Source organism: Engystomops pustulosus, chromosome 1 (assembly GCF_040894005.1).
Source record: "Engystomops pustulosus chromosome 1, aEngPut4.maternal, whole genome shotgun sequence".
In the NCBI taxonomy this organism is placed as follows: domain Eukaryota; kingdom Metazoa; phylum Chordata; class Amphibia; order Anura; family Leptodactylidae; genus Engystomops; species Engystomops pustulosus.
Window position 1 is genome coordinate 149,575,263 of NC_092411.1, and position 24,472 is coordinate 149,599,734.

Here is a 24,472-nt window from a genome sequence, read left to right on the forward strand (position 1 = left end):
CACCCTGCTAGGGGCATTCTTGACCTTTCCTATTGTAAGGCTTCTGTCTTGAAAAGCCTGCGCTTTAGCATATTTAGTCTGCTGCCCAAGCGATCGAGCAGCCAAATGTCAGGTCCCGCGCTATAGACAGCATCAGGGAAACCCATAGGGCAGTGGTGGCGAACCTATGGCACGCGTGCCAGAGAGGGCACGCAGAGCCCTCTCTGCAGGCACGCGTTCCATCTCCCCATTCTTATCAAAGTCGGAGCTCCGGCTGCCACTGCATCCTGAAGCTGATCGGCTCTGCTCTCACTAGTGATGCCTTAGTGAGACAGTAGCAGCTGATCAGTACCCGCCCCTCCTCCTCTTCAGCCCGGGAAGACAAGTACAGCAGTACGAGGAGTGAGAGTCCACAGAAGGAAGCCTGCAGCATCAGAAGATGATAAGAGGTCAGGAGCTGCTGGAGCTGCTGTGTGTGGTTTGCACATCAGCAGTTCAGTGTTAGAGCTGCAAATGCCTTCAAAGGTTCTGTCAGGTGGCTTTGGGACACTACACCAACTATAGGTAACTGTGATTTAGTGTCCCAAATCCCCCTGTATGACTGTCTGTTGCCACATATATACTGGTCTGTGTCTGAAGCGCTCATCACTTGCATCAGGCGGGCAATGAAGCCAGCATAGCTCCACTGCAAGCAGCGCATGCACAATGTGGCCGGGTGCTATGCTGCATCACTGGCCGCACGGTGCATGTGATGAGGCAAGTATATATGTGGCCACAGACAGCTGTCATACGTGTGATCCCAAATCCACATGTGCCCATACATTTCACCACCTCCCTGCCAAATTGGATCAAAATACCACTTTTTAGCCATTTTGCAGCATGTAATAAAAACTGATCAAAAGTCTGTACGGTCCTCAAAATTGTAGCAATTAAAACATCAGGTCATCTCGGAAATAATTACACTACACACAGCTCCGTACACTGAAGTATGAAAAAGTTAGCGCCAAAAATGGCAAAATAAATTATTTTTTTTTTTGTGCAGGTGGTTTCATTTTTGTAAATGTATGAAAATATTATAAAACCTTTATAAATTTAGTATCCCCGTGATCGCACCCACCTAAAGAATATATGAGACATTTCATTTGTGGTGAACAGTGAAAGCAGTAAAATCCAAGCCCACAAGAAAATGGCACAAAAAATGGCACCAATTTCACTGCATTATGCAGAATACAGACCCTCACAAAGCTCTTTACATGGAAAAAATAAAGTTACATTTTTGAATGTGGGGAGTGAAAAATGAAAATGCTAAAACAAAAAAGGGGTTAAGATGGCAATATTTGGTCCATAAGCAGACTAACTTATAGTCCACCAGTCCCTGCCTCTACTCAGGACTGCTGTCACTGTATGGGGGTAATGATAATCAGTATATGGCGGTAATATTCCACACTGATGGCAGTAATACTGTAGTCATCACTATATTAGCTTCTAATATAGCGTTATTATTGGTAATGTTGGCCTTTCTATAGTGGTCTTTATAACCAGAATTCTGATATTTATGTGGTTGTAATGGTGGCGTCATGATGTCAAAGTGTTATTTGTCTCTTGTATAGTGGTATTGTGGCGCTATTGGGCTGAATTGCTGTGTTGGCACCTTGTACTAGAAACTTCGCTTTGGTTTGCAGTTTGGGCACTTGGTCTCTTAAAGGTTCGCCATCACTGCCATAGGGAGAAGACAGAGGTGGTGCTTAATGTACTCAATCAAGCGCTGTGCAGAGAATAGAACCAGCAGCTGGTTTGCTGCTTCTATGTATCCTTGCATCACATGACCTTCTCCATCTGAACATACAGAACTACTGCATCCTCCATCTTATCAACAATCTCAATCAGGTCAATCACTCACTGCCAACCTGAAGCATGTGTATCAGCTGGATAACCAAATCAACAGCCTGTAGGCCAACTGTTTAGTAAAAAATGTTAAATCACAGAAAAGTGATTGGCCTACATCTACCACAATCCACACATGCATTACCAGGCTTTGCATTCAGATAAATACATTATTGAGGGATTTGGGGGTCTTACTGTAAATGAGTTATAAACATCTATTAAAGAGACAGGATTTTAAAGATCTTATAGTATTAATATTAAAAAGTTCAATTTTCTTAATAGGATCATGGAACTTCCTAGCGTGTCATGTACAGTGTGGGGGTCTTCCTCTCACTATCGTCAAGCATCATTATATGGAAGAAGGAAAACAGCAAAGCACTGCTTGTACCTCTACATTGACTTCTATAGAGATAATAACCATTGTGAGCAACAAACCCCTAGCTTTCAGGAGTGGTGGTATAATCTATAAAAAATGTTATAAACATGTAAAATACCTATAATTTTTGGGATTGGTAAGAGAGAGTAATACTTCATAAGGAGTAATAATTCCATTGTTCATGTATGGATATACTTCTCAGTTTTATATTTCCTGCAGTAGCACTACCAGGAAAAGTTATATAAACATTATACAGTACTTCAAATTTCTAGGGATTCAAGGGATTCCTGGCAAAAGACTTTCCCACTGTCTACTTTATAAAGGTATGCCCTTTTTTAATGGATTGGGGGACAAGTTTTGCCCTAAAAATCATGTTTTGTGCTCTTTGCTTATGATGATCTTTGTTTTTGTTTGACCCAATAGGCTACATTACAAAATATTACTAAATCTTGGAATGATAAATATTCAGTATTTAATTTAGTATACTTATTTAATGAAAGCTCTAAAATCAAGTAATTAACCCCCTGATCATTGATGCCTGAATGTTCAGGTGGTCAATTTTCTGCGCTTCTTTAAATACAGTAGATACAGAAAGTATTCAGCAGCCAACTGGAAAGATCAAAAAAGTTCCTTTTTTATGCTTCTTAATATACATTTTGCTCCCCATTTTGACAGAAAAAAAACTGAAATGTAGATATTTTTGCTAATTTATTAAACAAGAAAAACTGAAATATCACATGGTAGTAGTAAGTAGTAATAAGTATTCCGACCCGATTGTTCAATATTGAGTAGAAGCACCTAATGATCTAGTTCAGCCATAAGTCTTCTTGGAAATGATGCAATAAGTCTTTCCACACCTGGATTTGAGGATCATCTGCCATTCTTCCTTTCACATCATCTCCAGTTCCCTTAAGTTGGATGGTGAACATTGGTGGACAGCCAGTCAGTCCAGCCCGCCCAACATCATGGGATATTGGGAGGGCTGGACTGACTGATATCCCTGTGGATATGAGAAGCTGTTAGGATTGGTACACAAAAGACAGGGGATAGTGTGCCCTGCGCTTGCCCCAACCTCTGTCCCTTCCTATAGCCCCCCCACGCTAAACCGTGGGGCGACTACTTGAAGACTCGAAATATTCTGGGTAAGTGTGGGAAGGGGGACACAAACAGACTGACAAACATAAAACATAAAAGAATCGTAAACAAGCCGGAGTCACAACTAGAGGGTACGTCAAAAGCAGAATCAGTAAGCAAGAGTCAAAGTCCAAAACTAGCCGAGTTAGCAACAATATAGATACAGATACAGAGCAATACAAACTAGCAGCAACCAGGTGGAGAAAGGGATTTTCAAACACTGGCACAGGAGACCAGTGAAGCTGCAATTTATGCAGCCAGAACTCCACCTCCAGAACCTGATAGGTGCTGGACAGCATCTGGGAATTAACCCCTCATGGTGCAGAAACAACCAAGCACCAAGCAGAGGTTCAAAGTCCCAGCCACTCCTAGACAGCGCGAGATCTTAGCAGCCGCTGCCCAGGACGAGAGGTGGAGTTTGCGCGGATACGCGCCGGGGTTCGGAGAACGCTGCTGGTACCACCAGAAGAACCAGAAGTCCCAGCAATCTCCCTAGCGAACCTGACAGTACCCCCCCCCTGACGGGGGGCCTTCGGACCCCTAGATCTTAAAGATGGCTTCTGAGGGTAGGTCTGATGAAATAACCTGAGTAACCGTGGAGCATGAACATCTCTAGCCGGAACCCAAGACCTATCCTCAGGACCAAAACCTTTCCAATGGACCAGGTACTGCAGGGAGTTACCTACCCATCTGGAATTCACCACCTTTTCCACCTCAAATTCCAGATTCCCCTCCACAATAGATGGAGAAGGAGGGTCAGAAAGAGGCAAAACAGGCTCAACATAGCGCTTCAGAAGACTCTTATGGAAGGTGTTATGTACCCGCCACCCTGCTGGAAGTGTAATCTTGAAGGAAACCGGGTTAACAATATGAGTAACAACAAACGGACCCACAAACCTGGGCGCAAACTTCAAAGAGGGGACCTTCAATTTAAGGTTTTTTGTTGATAACCACACTTTATCCCCCACCACAAACGTATCAGATTTAGTGCGCCTTCTTTCAGTTTGTTGGACCATAGAATTTTGTGCCCTCTGAATATTCTCCCGAACTTGTGACCAGAGCGAGCGCAACTTGGATGTAATGGCTTCCGCTCGAGGAATATTAGAGACAGGCACAGATGAAAAAGAGAAACGTGGATGAAAACCATAATTGCAGAAAAACGGAGATACCTGTGTGGACGAACTACAGTGGTTATTAATAGCAAATTCTGCCAACGGAAGGAATTTCACCCACTGGTCCTGACTGTCCGAGACAAAGAGTCGCAGATATTGAATCATCTCCTGATTCATTCTCTCGGACTGACCATTAGACTCAGGATGAAACGCTGAGGAGAACGACAGATTAACTTCCAGTCTAGAACAAAATGCTCGCCAAAATTTGGAAACAAATTGTACGCCCCTATCAGACACAATATCATCTGGTATACCATGGAGGCGTACAATGTTCTGTATAAACAAATCAGCCAAATCTTCAGCTGAAGGTAACTTTTTTAATGGAACAAAGTGTCCCATCTTGGAGAAACGGTCCACTACCACCCAAATCACTGTATAGCCTTGAGATGCTGGCAGATCAGTGACAAAATCCATTGACACTTTAGACCATGGCCTGGTGGGAACTGGAAGCGGAAGAAGAGGCCCCTCAGGACGTCTCCTGGGAGTCTTTCCTCGCGCACAGACCTGACAGGCTTGGACAAATGCGTGCACATCATTAGTCATGTGAGGCCACCAGTAACTTCTCTTTAAGAGATCCAAGGTACTCCGCATTCCCGGATGACCTGCCAATACTGAGCAATGCGTCTCCTCCAACACTCTCAAACGACAAGAAAGAGGAACAAATAATTTGCCTTCCGGAAGGTCTTTGGGTGCAGATTTTTGTCCTGCTAAAATTTGAGAGGAGAGGTGGGAGGAGACAGCTGCCAACACAACACCTGGAGACAAAATATTACTGTCCGTAGTCGCTGGAAGCTCAGGAGTCCCGAAGCTACGGGACAAGGCATCAGCCTTCACATTTTTTGACCCAGGTCGGTAGGTGACCACAAAATTAAAGCGAGAGAAAAACAAGGCCCACCTAGCCTGACGTGAGTTCAAACGCTTAGCAGTATCCAAATATACTAAGTTCTTATGATCTGTGAGCACAGTTATCGGATGAAGAGCTCCTTCCAAAAAGTGTCGCCAGACTTCAAATGCCCACTTAATGGCAAGGAGCTCTCGATTACCAATATCATAATTCCTCTCACAAGAGGAAAACTTTCTAGAGAAATATGCACAGGGCCTAAGTCTGGTGAGAGTGGAGGACCCCTGAGACAACACTGCACCTACTCCTACCTCGGAGGCATCAACCTCCACAACAAACGGTAGAGAGAGGTCAGGTTGAACCAAAACTGGGGCTGACGAGAATGCCGCTTTTAAAGTTTCAAACGCTGAGCAAGCGGCAGGGGACCAGTTGTTTGGATCAGCACCCTTACGGGTTAGATCCGTGAGGGGTTTGGCGATCACAGAAAAGTTCTTTATAAAGTTCCGATAATAGTTAGCGAAACCTAAAAATCGTTGTAGGGCCTTAAGATTGGTAGGCCGAACCCAGTCCGTGAGCGCCTGAACCTTACTCGGATCCATCTGTACATCAGAGGGAGTCACAACATAACCTAAGAAGGAAACCTTCTGGACGCAAAAAACACACTTTTCCAGCTTAGCGAAGAGGTGGTTTTTGCGCAACCTGGTAAGTACTTGGCGGAGATGTTGCTGGTGAGAAACCATATCAGGAGAAAAAATCAAAATATCGTCTAGATACACCACCATAAACACACCGATGTAATCATGAAAGATGGAGTTCATAAAGCCTTGAAAAACCGCTGGGGCATTACTCAAACCAAAGGGCATAACCAGGTATTCAAAGTGCCCCAAAGGTGTATTAAATGCGGTTTTCCACTCATCCCCTTCTCGGACCCGAATCAGGTTATAAGCCCCTCTGAGATCTAATTTAGAGAAAACTTGGGCCCCAGAAACCTGATTTAAGAGATCCGGGATCAAAGGGAGGGGACCTGAGTTTTTTACCGTTATCTTATTTAATTCTCGATAGTCAATACACGGCCGTAAACCACCATCTTTTTTCTCAACAAAAAAGAACCCGGCCCCAGTGGGCGACTCAGAGGGACGAATATGTCCGATTGCCAAACTCTCATCAATATAACTCTTCAGTGCCTCCCGTTCTGGTACCGACAAGTTATATATACGACCCTTTGGCAATCTAGCATCAGGAAGAAGGTCAATTTTACAATCAAACTCCCTGTGAGGAGGAAGGACTTGGGACAAGGGTTTTGAAAACACATCTGAGTAGTCCGAGAGAAAACCTGGAAGACCCTGATCTTCCGTCACTACTGTACATAGTGAAACTCTGGTCAGGTGCTCCTTACAGAGAGGACCCCAATGAACCAGCTCCAGAGTTTCCCAATTAATTACCGGATTATGGATCCGGAGCCAGGGTAGACCAAGAATGACATTTTCAGACAGGTTTTCCATAACTAGAAAAGAACACCATTCTTCATGCATAGCTCCTACCATAAGCTTTATCTGCGGGGTTCGGAATTTGATCAACCCTGCCTGTAGAGGGGTCAAATCCGCACCCGACATCTGGATAGGAGTGGACAATGGAATCAATGACATGCAAAACTGAGAGACAAAATTATAATCGATTAAATTAGTCGCAGCACCTGAATCCAAAAAGGCGCGACCAGTGCAGGAAACAGACTGAAACTTAACCGTACAAGGTAAATACATTCTAGACACAATAGGGAGTACCTGAGCTCCTAAGCAGTCCCCCCGACTACTGCTTAGGAGCGGAAGTTTTCCTGCTGCTGCCTCTTGGAACAGGTGTTGATCTGATGATCAGGACTTCCACAGTAGAAACAAAGATGGCGTCTTATTCGATGTTGCTTCCGCTGTGCAGGAGAGATGCTATCCAGCTCCATGGATTCCAATTCTGGACTACCTGGAGACGGACTGGCCGCTGGCTGACAGTCCGAGGACACCCGAGGTGATCGCCTGGATCTTAGGCGACGATCAACTCGGATGACCAGAGTCATAGCATCATCTAATGTCTGAGGCTCGGCATAAGCTAAGACTAAGTCCTGTACTCTGTCTGACAGTCCGGACATAAATTGGTCTTTTAGGGCGCAGTCATTCCATTGAGAGTCAGTCACATACTGTCTGAACTGGGCACAATAATCTTCTGCTGTCCGTTTTCCCTGACACAGAGATCTGAGGTGGGAAACTGCAAGTGCTCGCCGGTCAGGTTCGTCATAAATCTGGCCTAAAGCAGAAAAAAAAGCGTCAAGAGAAGAACGGGATGGAGAGTCAGGTGGGAGAGAAAAAGCCCAATTTTGCGGATCCCCACGCAACAGGGAAATTACCACGCCCACCCTTTGAATCTCTGTGCCCGATGAACGAGGGCGTAAAGAAAAGTAAAGTTTACAGCCCTCCCGAAATGAAAAAAATTTCTTACGGTCACCAAAAAACACGTCAGGGAGAGGAACCTTAGGTTCAGGCGTGGGTGGCAGTGGATCCTGCGGTGATGTCTGCCGTGGAACCTGCATAGATTCCTGAATTTGGAGACGGGAAGCTAGATCCTGAACAAGCTGAGTTAGGGTCTGGACCTGAGCGACCACAGCTGACAAAGGCTCCATGGAAGGAGAGAATGTAGCAGGTCGGATACAGGATGCAGACCTATGTGTGGCCAGTGTTTCTGTTAGGATTGGTACACAAAAGACAGGGGATAGTGTGCCCTGCGCTTGCCCCAACCTCTGTCCCTTCCTATAGCCCCCCCACGCTAAACCGTGGGGCGACTACTTGAAGACTCGAAATATTCTGGGTAAGTGTGGGAAGGGGGACACAAACAGACTGACAAACATAAAACATAAAAGAATCGTAAACAAGCCGGAGTCACAACTAGAGGGTACGTCAAAAGCAGAATCAGTAAGCAAGAGTCAAAGTCCAAAACTAGCCGAGTTAGCAACAATATAGATACAGATACAGAGCAATACAAACTAGCAGCAACCAGGTGGAGAAAGGGATTTTCAAACACTGGCACAGGAGACCAGTGAAGCTGCAATTTATGCAGCCAGAACTCCACCTCCAGAACCTGATAGGTGCTGGACAGCATCTGGGAATTAACCCCTCATGGTGCAGAAACAACCAAGCACCAAGCAGAGGTTCAAAGTCCCAGCCACTCCTAGACAGCGCGAGATCTTAGCAGCCGCTGCCCAGGACGAGAGGTGGAGTTTGCGCGGATACGCGCCGGGGTTCGGAGAACGCTGCTGGTACCACCAGAAGAACCAGAAGTCCCAGCAATCTCCCTAGCGAACCTGACAGAAGCCATGAATAAGGTCATGTACCGAAACGCGTAGGCTTGTTGCCTGTATGTCTTTTTCCTTCCATCCTATGTACTGTGCTGTGCATGCTTATTTTTAAAAAAGGATTTAATAAATGCTGCTATTTTTAACCCATTTGCTGACTTTGTCTGGAACCGAATTGTCTGGACTGTTTGGTGAGCTGATTTTCTTCTGAAAGTATACACTTTCATATTGATTTATTGTACAGTGTCCTTTAGGCCAATAGAGCGAAGCATCCTGAGAAGGAGCTGGTGGTCCACAGTATAAAACTCTGCCGAGAGATCCAGAAGAATAAGAAGAGAATAGTCACCTTTGGATTTAGTGGTGAGGAGATAATTGGAGACTTTAGAAAGAGCAGTTTCAGTGGAATGCATAGTACGAAAACCAGATTATAGGGGATTGAGGATGGAGTTAGCTGAGAGATAGCTTAGAGATAGCAGGTTAGTCGAGCATAGGCTAGCGCTAGGCGTTCCAGGAGTTTGGATGTAAAAGGAAGATTAGAGGCTGGTCGTTAGTTAGTTGCACTGAATGGGTCCAGGGAAGGTTTCTTTATTAATGGGGTAATAACCATATGCTTGAAAGAAGAGGGGACGACACCAGAAGAGGTTGAAGATTTTAGTCAGGTAAGAAGTAACGGTACAAGATGTGTGGGGAAGGGATCAATAATGCAGGTAGTGGGTTGAGCAGAGGAAAGGAGCTTGGAAACTCTTCCTCTGTGACTGTCTCAAAGGAAGAGAGTGAACAGGGTGTGCAGTCAAGGCCATATGTTTTGAGAATGATACAAATGTTAATTTTTACAAAGTCTACTGCATCAATGGCAATTTGCATATACTCCAGAATGTTATAAAGAGTGATCAGCTTAACAGCAATTAATTGCAATATTTGCCTAGAAAATGAACTTTTTCCCCCAAAACACATTTCAACTTCATTGCAGGCCTGCTTTAAAAGGAGCAGCTAACATTGTTTCATTGATTGCTCCATTAACACTGGTGTGGGTGTTGATGAGGACAGGGCTGGAGATAAATCTGTCATGGTTAAGTAAGAATCACACCACTGGACACTTTAAAAGGAGGCTGTTGCTCGGCATCATTGTTTCTCTTATGTTAACCATGGTTATCTCTAAAGAAACAGGTGCAGTCATCATTGCACTTCACAAAACTTACCTAACAGGGAAGAGTATCGCAGCTAGAAAGATTGCACATCAGTCAACAATCTATCGCATCATCAAGGAATTCAAGGAGAGAGGTTCCATTGTTGACAAAAAGGCTCCAGGGCGCCCAAGAAGGACCAGCAAGCGTCCGAACCATCTCTTAAAAGTGTTTCAGCTTCAGGATTGGGCTACCAGCTGTGCAGAGCTTGCTCAGGAATGGCAGCAGGCAGGTGTGAGGCGGAGAGTCTTTGAGCAAGGCCTGGTGTCAAGGAGGGCAGCAAAGAAGTCACTTCTCTCCAGAAAAAACATCTAAGACATACTGATATTCTGCAAAAGGTACAGGGAGTGGGCTGCTGAGGACTGGGGTAAAGTAATCTTCTCTGATGAATCCCCTTTTCGATTGCTTGGAACATCTGGAAAACAGCTTGTTTAGAGAAGACAAGGTGAGCAATACCACCAGTCAACTGTAAAGCATTCTGCAACTATTCATGTATTTTTTAAAAATTTATTATATGTGTAAACTTTAGTGTTTTTAAATTTTTTTTTTACTTTTTCATACATGAACATGAACCAACGATGCTTAATTCATTGTAAAGCAGTGTAAAGCCCCAGGGCACTCGGCAGACCTTGGGAACACCCTTACTCGCCTAGGTCATGCTTGACCACGGCGTGTAAGGGGTTAACACTCACGATTGGAGTCGGCTCCAGAAGCAGGACATTATAGCACGTCCTGGTGCAGGAAGTATCTACCCGCAGGGACGTACTATAATGTCCAGGGGCACCTAGGGGTTAAGAGACCTAGGTTCTCACAGTCTTGCCTTAAAACACATCCATGAATAAAGAATGGTACCAGAATGTCCTCCAAGAGCAATTTCTACCAACCGTCCAAGAGCAGTTTGGTGATCAACAATGCCATTTCCAGCATGATGGAGCACCTTACCATAAAGCAAAGGTGATAACTAAATGGCTCAGGGAACAAAACATAAGGATTTTGGGTCCATGGCCTGGAAACTCGTCAGATCTTAATCCTATTGAGAACTTGTGGTCAATCATCAAGAGACGGGTGGACAAACAAAAACCAACAAATTTTGACAAAATGCAAGTATTGATTGTGGAAGAATGGACTGCTATCAGTCAGGATTTGGTCCAGAAGTTAATTGAGAGCAGAGAGAATTGCAGAGGTGCTGAAGAAGAAGGGTCAACACTGCAAATATTGACTTTATGCATTAACTCAATAAAAGCTTTTGTTACTCATAATATGATTGCACTTGTATTTCTGTATGTGATAAAAACATCTGACAAACACACATAAAAACCAGAGGGCAACAGATCATGTGAAAATATAATATTTGTGTCATTCTCAAAACTTATGGCCATGACTGTAGAGAGTGGATTGAGAAATTATTTCACGGCAAATGCACTCAATTTTATCTTTAAAGTAGGTGAAGAGATCTTTAGCCCCAAGGCCTGTAACAGGTGGCTGCACCTTTGATGTTAGCAATGAGTGAAGAGTATCGAAGAGCTTTGGGATTGTTAGAGAGAGTGGATATTAGATTAGTGAAATAGACCTTTTTAGCAAAATAAAGGGTTTTAGGAGCACAAATTTGAAGTGTATAAAGTCTGCAGATGTGCACCATTTTCTCCGCAGACGTTTGGCACTCATTGAGCACTGCTGAAGAAAACAGGTTTTGTCTGTGTGCCAAGGTTGCCTCCATCCCGTGTTAAAGATTTTGGATACATAATGGTGCAATTTCTTCTTGGGCGCTTCTTGGGACAGTATGATTATAATGGTTAGTAGCCAGGTTTGGAGTGAAATGAAGGAGGAGATGGGGATAGTAAAGACTGCAAGTTTTCTGTGAGTTGGTGAGTATCAATGGCAGTGGGTTCCAGTATGAACGATGGGTGGATGGATTCTGAGATGGTGAAGTATTATTAAAAGTAAAAGAAAGTAAAAGGTTATCTGAAAGAGGAAAGTAAGAATTGGTAAAATTAGATATTGAATAAAGTCGTAAGAAGACTAAGTCGAGTGGGAGAATCAGAAAGTTGTGAAAGACCTAGATAGGTAGTTAGTGATAAGAGCTGAAAGGCAGGAGCAGAGATGGGGGTGTTGATAGTGATGTTGATGTCTCCCATGATGAGTGTTGGAATCTCACAGGATAGAGGAGCCAAGAGGTGTTGGGTAAGGAGAGACGTCCCCTGCAGCAAGCAGAAGGAGAAAGAAGAGACAAAAGATGCTTCAGAGATTTATAAGAACTTATTTCTTTCTACACAAGAGAGCACTGTGATAAGTTTGTACACCACTCACACACTCTATACTTTATGTAACCATACTAAGATGAGTGAAGAAGTGAGGCATTGATGTAGATAGTTGATACTGGTATAATAGATGGATGGTAGGGAAGTAAAACAACCATAGCAAACAGAGAGAAAACAAAAAACACTTTTTGGGCAAACATAATTGTTAGTTTTTCTCTTATATCTTGCCTGTCTGCTGCACTTTCTAACTGCAATGTATAACTGCATCATACTTCTCAGAATATTATACTTAGCAGAATATTATGCTATGCAAACAATCAAAGAATGCAAGCATCTGAGAACTCTATTGTGGCTGGGATCTGGTCGTAATTTGGGCGGCCACATCACAGCCACAATTATGGTCATGTTACATAGTTTCATAGTTAATACGGTTAAAAAGAGACATATGTCCATCAAGTTCAACCAAGGAAGGGAAAAGATTGGATGAGGAAGGGATTTGGGGGTAACAATTCTCTATAACATAACCGTCAATGTTATTTTGATGTGAAGGCATCTAGGCCCTTCTTGAAGCTCTCTGGCAGGCAGACTATTCCACAGATTGACAGTTCTCATATTAAAAAAGCCCTGTCGCCTCTGGTGATTAAACCTTGTTTTCTCCAGACAAAGACACTGACCCCTTGTCTTTTCATTTTATTTAGTCTGGAACAACCTTCCATATTTTTTGTATGTACCATTCATATATTTAAATACATTAATCATGTCATTAGTTGTCTCTTTTCTAGACTAAAGAAATCTTGTTGTTTAGATGTGAATCGAGCCTTAGGGTTATTCAGTTTAGAAAAAGGAACGGTGAGGGGAGACCACATTATTATTTACAAATATTGGAAAGGACAGTGCAGGGATCTTTTTAATGATCTTTTCATACCTATGAGTGGCAAAGCAACATCCTCTATGTCTAGAGTAGAAGTTATTCTAACATTGCCATAAAACATGGATTCTTTCTACTAAATGAGCAGTGAGTCTGTGGAACTCTCTGCCGCAGGAGGTTGTTATGCAGATACTTTGTATACATCTTGGATGCTTCTCTAGAGAGAAACAAATATCAAAGGTTATAGGAACAAACATTTAATTGTTGATCCACAGAGTTATTCTGACATATTGGAGTTGGGAAGGAATATTTCCCTGCTAAGGGTCGATTGGCATTAGCCTTGTAGGATCAACATTTGCCTTCATCTGGATCAACACTGAGACTTGATAGATTGACATCCTTTTTTAAACCTTATCAACTATGATAATAGCAAAAGTATTATGCATCAAGCCCAAACTTCAACAATGTTAGTCTTCGCTTTACCAGCTAAAAGAAAATAATAAAACATTGCTTTATTATGTGTTGACTCTGGAAATATTTCTGAAGGTCCTTTGAGGAAGACCGTTTCGACCTGATGTTAGCAATGTCCCTGGGAACACATACTTTTAAAATTGTCCATGAGACTGGAAGAAATCTTTGATAACAACAAGGACAAATCATCTATAGCACATCAGAAACAATATAGGCTTAAAAAGCATTTACAGTCACGGTGGAAGAAATGTCCAGGCTCCTTTCTCTGCACGCCCTACTACTCGCTTCAGTAACCACATCTCCTCACATCTTGTACAGTCCCTCTCCCCATCCGTCACTTATCACCTCACTTAGATTTGCAACCTCTCTCTCTCTCTTCTGGTGTTATTCCCTCTTCTTTCAAGCATGCTGTTGTTACCCCATTACTAAAGGAACCTTCCCTCGACCCTTCCAATGGTATTAACTACTGAAAAGTCTCTCATCTCCTTTTCATCTCCAAAATCCTGGAACGCCTGATCTTGCCCATTATCTCTTTGCTAGCTCCCTTCTTGACCCTCTACAATCTGTTTTTTTGTACTGTGCACTCTACTGAAACTGCTCTTTCTTAAGTCTCCAATGATCTCCTCACTGCTAAATCCAAAGGTGACTATTCTCTCCCCATTCAGGATGATTTGCTCCATTGGCCTAAAGGCAATATGTACTCTCTTGGTTTTCTTCTCTCTGGCCACTCTTTGTCTCCTTTTCTGGATCTCTCTCTACTCCTCTTCCTCTCACTGTTGGAGTTCCTCAGGGCTCAGTCCAAATTTCCCTCTGTACTGCCCCTGCTGGACAAACCATAAGCAGATTTGGTTTCCAGTATCATCTCTATGATGATTAAACCCAACTATATACTTCTGCGCGTAACTTCCCCCCTGCCTTAATTCAGAATACCAGTCATTGTCTTTCTGCTGTCTCTAACATCATGTTCTCTCTCTTCTTGATAGTTAATCTTTCTAAGACTGAACTTCTTTTCTTTTGACCCTCTACTAACAAAGCTCTGCATGATGCTGTACCTCCCTGCCTCTCCTCTCTCATGTCTGTCTACCTCTCAAACTATGCTCTTCGACCTGGTAGTGATCTTTGATTAATCTCCACCGTAATCTGAACCTCTCATGCACATCTTCAGGACTTCTCCCAAGCTTCACTAATTCTCTGGAATGCTCTTCCCTGGCCTATCAGAGTATTCAATCTCCAAACTTTCAAACATGCTCTTAAAACCCATATCTCTAGCATGAATTTTAAATCTCTCTTTACTAACCCATCCTGTGTGCTCTTCCTGTCTGTTGTCTATTGTCTCTTAACCCCTAGCTGCACTGGTAGATACTTCCCGCACCGGGACGTGCTATAACGTCCTGCTTCTGGCACCGGCTCACGGATGGAGCCGGCACTATAAGCAGCAGCTGTCAGCTGTCTATCTACATATTTCTGAATCTGGCTAGATGTACTATGTAGAACTAAAGAATATAGGTCCGTAAAATAATTCTGAAACACCCCACAAAAGTGTAATAGACCATATCGCAGATATGCAAGACAGGGTGGCGGCCATCATGCCAATAGTCAAAGAACTCAAAGCCGGGTTTATAACAGGTCAGCAAAAGTAAGGACCTTTAATCCCGGTGATCGGGTACTTGTACTAGTTCCCACTGTAGAAAGTTAGTTTCTCGCTAAATGGCAAGGACCGTATGGGGTGCTAGAGAAGGTAGGAGAGGTGAACTACAGGATACGTCAGCCCGTCCAGAGAAAACCCGAGCAGACTTATCATGTAAATCTGTTAAAGGCCTGGAAAGACAGAGAGAGTCTGCACACAGAGATGGTTCTGGCTAGTCCACCTCCTGCGATACCCTCACAAGCTGCAGATAAGCCTGTAGGAGATGCAGAAGTGCGAATAGCAGATACCCTTACCAAAGGGCAACAGTGAGAAGCTCGAGAGTTTGTAGCAAGAAATATAGATGTGTTCTCAGAGTTGCCCGGATACACATCTGTAATTAAACATGATATTGTCACTGCGCCAGGGTTAAAGGTAAGATCAAAGCCTTACCGAGTTCATAAGACTCATGGATAAGCCACTTCAGAGGAGGTTCAGAAGATGCTTAAACTACGGGTTATTGAGTCTAAAAGTGAGTGGGCCAGTCCAATTGTTCTAATTCCCAAAGCTGATGGGACGTTGCGATTTAGCAACAATTTAAAAAAAATTAATGAGGTGTCTAAGTTTGATGCCTATCCAATGCCGTGGGTTGAGGAGCTAATTGAGCGACTAAGGGGAAATCGGTACTTCCCTACACTGGATCTAATCAAAGGATATTTGCAGGTACCCTTGACAGATAGAGCTAAAGAAAAGACAGCCTTTATCACCCCTGAGGGCCTTTTTCACTATGTTGTGTTATCGTTCGGGCTTCATGGGGCCCCCGCCACCTTCCAACGGTTAATGGACATAGTGTTAAAGCCACATAGGAGATATGCCTCAGCCTATTTGGATGATATCATCATCTTCAGCCATGACTGCAAGAGTCATTTGGCCAAGGTACAGGTCGTAGTAAACTCTCTAAGGGCAGCCGCCCTGACCGCAAACCCCAAGAAATGTGCGCTGGGAATGGAGGAGACACACTATTTGGGGTATGTGATTGGTCGAGACATAATTAAACTTCAGGTCACCAGGGTTGGCCTCAACCAGTGAGCACCAAACAAGTCAGGGCGTTACTTGGCATTGTTGGGTACTACAGACGGTTTATACCAAACTTTGCCACAGTATCCGCTCCCCTGACAGACCTGCTGAAGGGTAAAAGATCTGTTATGCTGCGGTGGAATGAACAAGCAAAAGGTGCTTTTCAGTCATTGAAGTCTGCATTATGTTGATCTCCCATCCTCTTTACGCCAAACTTTAAGGGGGAGTTTATTGTGCAGACAGATGCATCAGATGTAGGGCTGGGAGCTGTCCTTTCTCAGGAGGTGAGTGGAGTGGAACACCCCAATTACCTACCTGAGAAAGAAACTCACGCCAGCAAAAATTACAGTATAGTAGAAAAGGAATGTCTGGCGATAAAATGGGCATTAGAGTCCCTAAGGTACTACTTGCTGGGACGACAGTTCTGTCTCATAACTGAGAAGGGAGGGTATGCGAGAAAGTGAGGTGTCTTGTGGGAGAACCACTACCTGTCCTAGAGGCAGATAAAATGTATATGGTAATGAATATATGCCCTGGATTTGTCTGCAGTAACCCAAGGGTTAATGCAAACATGTGGTAAGCAGGAGTAGTCTGTTAGTCTATGTTGGCCTAGCTAGCATAGACACCTTTGTAATGTCCGTGCTGGGCCTGCTTATTATGGAGTAGGGGTAGGCTGGTAGTGGGATTTCTACTCCATCCAAGCTCCGGTCCTGGGTTTCTGTATAGCCCACGGGTACGGGTCACAGAAGCAGAAGGGGAGGCACTACTTGGAGAGCTGAAGGCGGCAAAGTGTTCACACAGCAAAGGTAACTCCTGTTATACTGCGGGCCAAGACTGAGTGCCTGGAATCCTGGTACATGTATAGTTAGGTGTTATTGTTGTATTAGGCAGTGCCCAGCCAGGCAGGCTTTATTTTGTTGTGCCTGAGCCAAGCCTGAATTTGTGTTTTGGCAAGGAAGTGTGAATAAAACACTTGATTTTGGACTTTAACTCTGCGTGTGTCCCTGCTTCCTGCACTGCTACAAAGCATCTACCAGAGCAATTCCCCACAGGACCTAAAAGAGGATTAAGCAACAAAGAAGCAGACTACCGGCACCACCCAATTCACACTTGTATGCCACAATAGTGACTCCTTCGGGTCCAACAGCCGGAATTGTGAACCGGATCGCAGGTATCGCGTCTGTTACCGTGGTGCACGCTACCAGTGACTAAAGACACTCATGAGGTAGGGTAGAAAAGAAGAAATTGTGCGGCACTCACCGGTACTTGAAACAGGTAACGCTTTATTCTTAAGGAACAATCATAGCAGGGAGGGTGCACGCCACGCCAAGATGACGGGCCGTTTCGCGCTCCAAAGAGGATTAACATGGGTGGGCCTTCAATAAGCCTTCAGCTGCCAAGGCAACACATCTGATGGTGGTGCAGGAGAGTTTGATGCACGGGAAAAGGGCCTCAGAACTTCTAAGATGGTGCAGGCAGTGCTGTTAACATACGATTGTTGCCACTACAGAAGGAGCCTGGCTGTCAATGTATGCTGGCCTCTGCACCTGAACTCCTTCAAGCACCACAATAGGATAGTATATGTTGTCATGCTCTGAAGCATCTCTCACCCCAACATAATAAAACATAATATTCCATTGTGGTGCGCCTATGGGTTAACAATAGCCACCAAATGCCAGCAGTTTAAATATGGCATCCACTTAAAGGGGTATTCCCACGAAGTACATACATTCAGTATAATAAAATAACACTCTCCAATTCACTGTTATTAACAAAAATACAGCATATCACAGATATAATTCCAACTTTTCACTATCAGAATTATGCCCCGGGACCCGACCGTTAATTTTCTGACTTTAGAGTTAGGAAGACATATTGTTCTCCTGTCTGTTGCTGCAGTGAGCTGCTCTTTGTAGTGGTCCCACCCTTGTATTCCAACGAGATCACACTCACACAGACTTCCTACCAGCAAACACCAGTAGCAGCATGAAAGCGACAAGCTAAAGGCAGATAAGATCTTTAACCAGGGGAGGGAGGCACAGCAGATCTGACAGTATTTTGTGGCTGAGAGGTAGCAGAGCTGAGAATTTAATTGTGTGTAATTTGCATCTTATCGATTTTATCATCTCATCTCTGATCTGTCTCATCTCTCTTTCTATGTGTCAGATACTAGTACAAAGGAAAGTGTATATAAACCTGTGCCATGATCATCTAACCACATTGTCAGCACCTCATAGCACTTGAGGGATCATAATGTGTCTGCTTAGAGAGTCCCCGCCCACACTATGGAGTTTTACACTGACCATCACTGAGTGATAGGAGCTAAAACAGCACTAAAAACAATCTTTATTGTGTAAACATCACTAAGGGATTGAAAACTGAGAATTTTCTTTCAAGAGAAAACCCCTTTAATAGCTGATCGTGTAAACTAGCAGTTGGGTCTCTGAATTTAAAAGCTTGTTTAAAAAGGGAAATTAAAGTAAGACCACTCCCATTTGAGATTAGAGGAACTATTCTTCTATGCCAACACCCTAAGTATAAGATGGTAGAAGGTAGGGTCTACAGAGAGAGAGCTGACAGTGGTCTTTTAATTTTAGTACAGGCCTTAAATGACTGTATTTGTTCAATTTCAGCATGGTTTATAGGCTGACCCAGGACACCTAAGCCGCGTAACCTTCAACAGCATGCATCTAAACCGTAAGTTAATAGTAATGACAGTCAGAAACCGAACTGACCTAACATAGTCCAAGTAAGTGACTGGACTCACACACTTTGAAACTCTGGCGTTTCATAACAAAAGGGTGGATAACATACAAAATAGACTGCACATGATAAGTGGTAAATTAGTGGCTGATAAGATTTGCATCTATTTATTAAAAAAAAAATTAAAAGGCAACATTTTTAAAAAACTTTGTCATTTTAAAAATTCTAAATTATGTTATTTTCAATTTTGTTTTACAACCCAAATTAGTTACTAATTAACATTTCCCATGTGTCTTCTTTATGTTTTCTATATTTTCAGGGAGATTTCAAAATTGACTTTTTGTGGGTCACTTTTGTTTTTAATGAGCTTTGAAATTTATCACTTTTCAAATCTGCACCCCTCAAACTATTAGAAGTTTTTTGGAAGATTGTTAACCCTTTGAGATCTTCATAGTACTTAAAACAAAATGGAGGTACATTTAGAATGGTCTGATTACATCAGTAATACGATCATTTAACCCTAAAATTGACACATTCGCAAAAGATAGCATTAAAAAACCCATCATAAAATGTATTACACTATTTCTCCTGAGTACGGAGACACCACACATGTAGACGTTACTTGTTATAAATATGGATGCATAGCAATGTGCATAAGGGACGGAGGGCCATGTATTAGCCTGTTTGGCCCTGTAGAATTTTGTGGTTTTTATTTGGTTGATGGGGGTACTTTTGTGAGCTATAAAATATTTGCTTTTCTGTTAATGTTGCCATATGAGGGCTTAATTTTTGCAGGATTAGATGTATTTTTCAGTGATACTATTTTTGGGTGGCTATACCCTATTGCTGAAAATATATTACATTTTTTTGTGGAGATTTGTAGAAAAAACATCAATTCTGTCTTTCTTTTTTCTTTTGGTGCTGACCGCATACCCTGAGTAACATGTTATCTTTATTCTATGGGAAAGTACGATTAAGGCGATGCGAAATTTTTATATTTTTTTCTTAAGTTTTACTTATTTTGTAGAACAAAGCTGATGGGGAAAAAAAATCTATAAAATTTGCATCCCCTTTTTCCAAGTACCTTAACTTTTAATTTTTGTCTATACAGGCGTCCCCTACTTAAGAACACCTGACTTACATACGACCCCTAGTTACAAACGGACCTCTGGATATTGGTAATTTACTGTACTTTAGTCTTAGGCTTCAATAAACAGCTTTCATAGTTATCAATGGTGCCTGTAATTAAGATTTATTGTTAATCCTGGTTCTTATGACAATCCAACATTTTTAAAATCCAGTTGTCACAGAGATCAAAAATTTTTTGACTGGGGTTACAATAAAGTATCAGTTCCGACTTACATACAAACGCAACTTAAGAACAAACCGACAGAACCTATCTTGTATGTAACCGGGGGACTGCCTGTATAGCTAATTGATAGCTTATTTTTTTGTGGGACATGTTTACCATTTTGGTAATGGGACTTTGGGGGCATTTTTATTAATTCATTTATTAATTTTTATTTGAACTTTTTTCAAATTTTCTTTTTTACTTTTTACTTGTCCCACTATAGGACATGAATAAGCAGTCATTTGATTGCTTGTTTCTTATAATACTTTGCAACACTCATGTACCTCAGGGTATTACTACTTTTAGCCTATGCAGACACACTACCCGAAATGTCATTTCTGTGATCAGACCCAGGGTTGGCATAGCAACGATTGGCAAGTCCCGAAAACGCTTAGGTGGGCGCTGCTCGAGCAGGGACGGTATGGACACACACTAGCCAGAGACCCGTGGCAACGGAACCCCATCCTGTCATGGCGCCGACCACGGATGCACCCGCCCCATGTGTCTCCAACAGCCCTCCATGATCCCCCAGCAGTGGGACAGATACTAGCATGGAGCCAGAGAATAGCCAGCCATTACAAGTACCTCACTCACCGTAGCAGAGCGACCCTGCATCCCTGGCAGTGGCAAGAAGCGATCAGCATGGGGGTGAGGTGGACTATCAGCTCCTGGCCAGGGGGCAGCACGTCATCTAGCCCCAGTTCTGGTGGCAACCCTGACTGAAAGGCTGTAAAGCTCATTGACAGCGGTTAAAGGGTCTGTCAGGAGGAACAAGGAAAAGCTCCTGTCGGGGGAGGAAAAAAATCCCACTTATCAAAGGACACCCGTCATCAGGTCTGTGTCACTATTTCTATCTCCTCTACCTTTTGGAGCAGCTCACAAGGATCCCATCCCAGCCTTTATCTAGTTATTTCATACAGGAATCATTATAAAATCATATATTCTTTATTATGTAAATGATGCTGGTCACATGGTCAAAGGCAGTGATGTCACCCGTTACCCGTCCCCTCTCCTCCCCCTGCTCATGTCTGTGTGTAATGTATAGTAAAGCATTGCTGGTGTGTGTGCTGCATCTGCTGACAAGCTGCATCCTCCTATTACACATGTGAGACACAGACATCAGCTACACATGTACCTGACATGGTCTGCTATAACATGGCTGCCTGGAGCTGTTGTATCTCTCCTATACACACACACAGGCTGCAGGGGGTGCCAGCACCAGGAAGCACATACCATTATACAGGCTGTCAGTCAAGCACTGGGGGTGTGGCTGTGCCTCCCACTCATGAATAAGCCGGACAGCTTGAATATGATAATGACTCATTGGACATTTCACATGTTCTCTAATGGCAGTTTATGAAAATCTATTTAGATTAGGAGGGTTATTTTGCATGACGGGTTCTCTTTAAACCTGACAGGGCACAGTTGTTATGTGAAAACCTTTTCTGGTGACTACCTCTTGAAGATCATCAAGAAAATGCCAAGAGTGTGCAAAGCAGTAATCAAAGCAAAGGTGGCTACTTTGAAGAACCTAGAATAGAATACATTTTCATTTGTTTCACAATTTTTTGTTAAGTATAAAATTCCACATGTGTTAATTCATAGTTTTGATGCATTCAGTGTGAATTTACAATTTTTATAGTCATGAAAATACAGAAAACACTTTTGGTCTGTACTGTGGGTAATGAAGATAATAGGCAAGGTTGTTGAGAGCCATTGATTTGTGAAAAAACCCCTTTACAGTTACTTTATACCTTTTTTTTTTTTTTTTTTGTGGACATTTAAACGCATAATGATTTTACCCCAAAATATGATGGCAAATACACATTATCAAGGGTACAAAAGCAGATGTTATCATTATGTAATTTTAATAAAGAGTCCATCAACTGTCGAAGAAGGGAAATATGTAAAGATATATCGGATTACATTTCTTCGGCATGTTCACACTTTGGCCAATTCAAGAGAACGGATAGTCAGTTATTGAAACAATGCTGGATCCACACACCTGCCAACAGAAATGATGATCCCCTACTTGCATCATTTGTAATAATAAAAAGCTATACAGATCACATACAACTGAAATAACTTTTGTTTTGGTGTTATGAAATAACTTCAAAGATAATGGGAATTACCATGGAAACACTGTGGTAGTTAACCAATAAACAAATCCACATGTAACTCTTAAAATGTATAGATATCCAATTCTTTCGCTTTTACAATCACGTGGAAAAAAAATATGTCAGACTGGCGCTTGTCATCGCAGCCTTGGGAATAGTCTTATGAAAAGTATCATGCTGATAAATGTGCAGCAGACAAAGATGAGCATGATCCATAGGAGCCAGTTGACAGATTTCTTTGCATGCTGTTCTAGGCGGTCAGATTCAGTCTTCAGCTTCTCAAAGTTCTGGTCCGCCAATTTCAAAGACTGGGTAAGTGTCTGAATCAAGAAAGACAAGAATAAATAATATTAATAATTCTTTATTTATATAGCGCACACAGATTACGCAGCGCTGCACAGAACCTGCCAAATTGGTCCCTGTACCCCTGGGGCTCACAATCTAAACAACCTACCAATATGTTTGGAGTGTGGAAGGAAATCAGAGTACCCGGAGGAAACCCACGCAAACATGGAGAGAACATGCAAACTCTTTGCAGATGTTGACCTGGGTGAGACTCAAACCCAGGACTCCCATGCTGCAAGGCAGAGGTGCTGCCTTAAAAGGTGTTTTTTAACATATGAGTCTCCAAATACGTTCAAAGGGGTTGGCCACTGTAAAGAACAATTTTAGGTGTTGAAAAGGGACCTGTCAGGGCCATTTGGGACACTCAACCACCCACTGGCCTTATGGACTGGTTGTTTAGTGTACCAAATCGCCCTTTACTTTTGCCCACTTTAAAAAAAATAAAAGTTATACCCTTACCTTGGTCCTGAGCTCCCAGCACCTGCGCAATAACACAAAGAAGCCAGTGTACTACACCCCGGCTAAATTGTGCATGTGCATAGCGGTTAAGCTATGAAGTCGGGGGGTACTAATCCGGCTTTATTGAATTAGTGCATAGGCATGGGGAGAACCTGAGATCCCTAGGTAAGTATAAAGGTTTATTTTATTTATTATTTCTATAGTGGCCACGAGAGAGCTCGTACAGGGCGATTTGGGGCATTAAACCACCACAAATCCACAAGGTCCCAAATCACCCTTAAAGTATTTTAGGATACATCCTTTGCCATTTCTTTCTCCACATCTTGAAAGCCATAACTTTATTTCATTTTACCTGTTTATAGAACTTATGAAAAAATTGTGTGTGAGCATTGTATGCCAAACAAATTCTATGTTCTAGTGGCACCAAATAATATTTCATGCAGTGTAGTGGGGAGCTGGATAAGATCTAAATGTGCTGAAATTGCTTAAAACAAATGAAAAAACACATTTGTACCATTTTCTTAGGGGCTTTGATTTTACAGCTTTCGTTGTGCAGTCCAAATGATGCATCCACTTTATTCTTTGAGAAAGTACTACTGTTTAACCTCTTCAGGATTGCACCATGTAAATATACGTCAGCTTATACAGGACGTTTATTTATGTCATGACAATAGAAACAATTCTAATTACACAACAGAGTCTCCCCTTTAATATGATATGTATCACACCAGAATTTGTTACTCCGTGCAAGGGTTCAGGAGATATCGGCGTTTGAAGTGTGCCTCCCTCCTGCCGGTCAGCTGAAGGCAGAATATAGAAGAAGCTGCTGGAAACACTTTCACTTTTCATTATTGCAGAAGTATATGCGCCCTCTGCATCTGTAACTCAACCTAGGGAAGGGTGAGGGAATAATGCTGTACACATATTTATTACATAGTTTGGTAAAAGTTTCTACTTATTTAAACAAACTTGAATTGACAAATTTAAAATATGTTATTATTAAAACTATCGTATCAAGATAAAGTCTCACATGTCTTGGAAAAAAAACATAGCCCCCCATTTAAATGCCTTAGAAGGGTTCAACAATGGCAGTAAAAAGGTTGGCACCCGAGACTGACACCTGGTCCAAGCCGTTCCATTTTACCTCGTCTGTGGGGCAGATTTATCAAGCTGTCTAGAAGTGAGAATGTTCTTAGTTGCCTATGGCAACCAATCACAGCTCAGCTTTCATTTTACCAGTGCTTCATGAATGTAGCTGTAATTGGCTGCCATGGGCAACTAAGAACATTCTTACA

At 42.6% G+C, this 24,472-nt stretch overlaps 1 protein-coding gene across 1 annotated transcript in view; it reads right to left on the reverse strand.

Annotated features, from left to right (window-relative positions):
- Nucleotides 1–22,107: 22,107 nt before the first annotated feature.
- USE1 (unconventional SNARE in the ER 1) overlaps nucleotides 22,108–24,472 on the reverse strand; it is a 57,378-nt gene continuing 55,013 nt past the window's right edge. Inside the window, exon 8 of the mRNA XM_072110414.1 lies at nucleotides 22,108–22,693. Coding sequence (XP_071966515.1) covers nucleotides 22,511–22,693 — 183 coding nt within the window. The 3' untranslated portion in view covers nucleotides 22,108–22,510. The remainder of the gene's footprint in view (nucleotides 22,694–24,472) is intronic.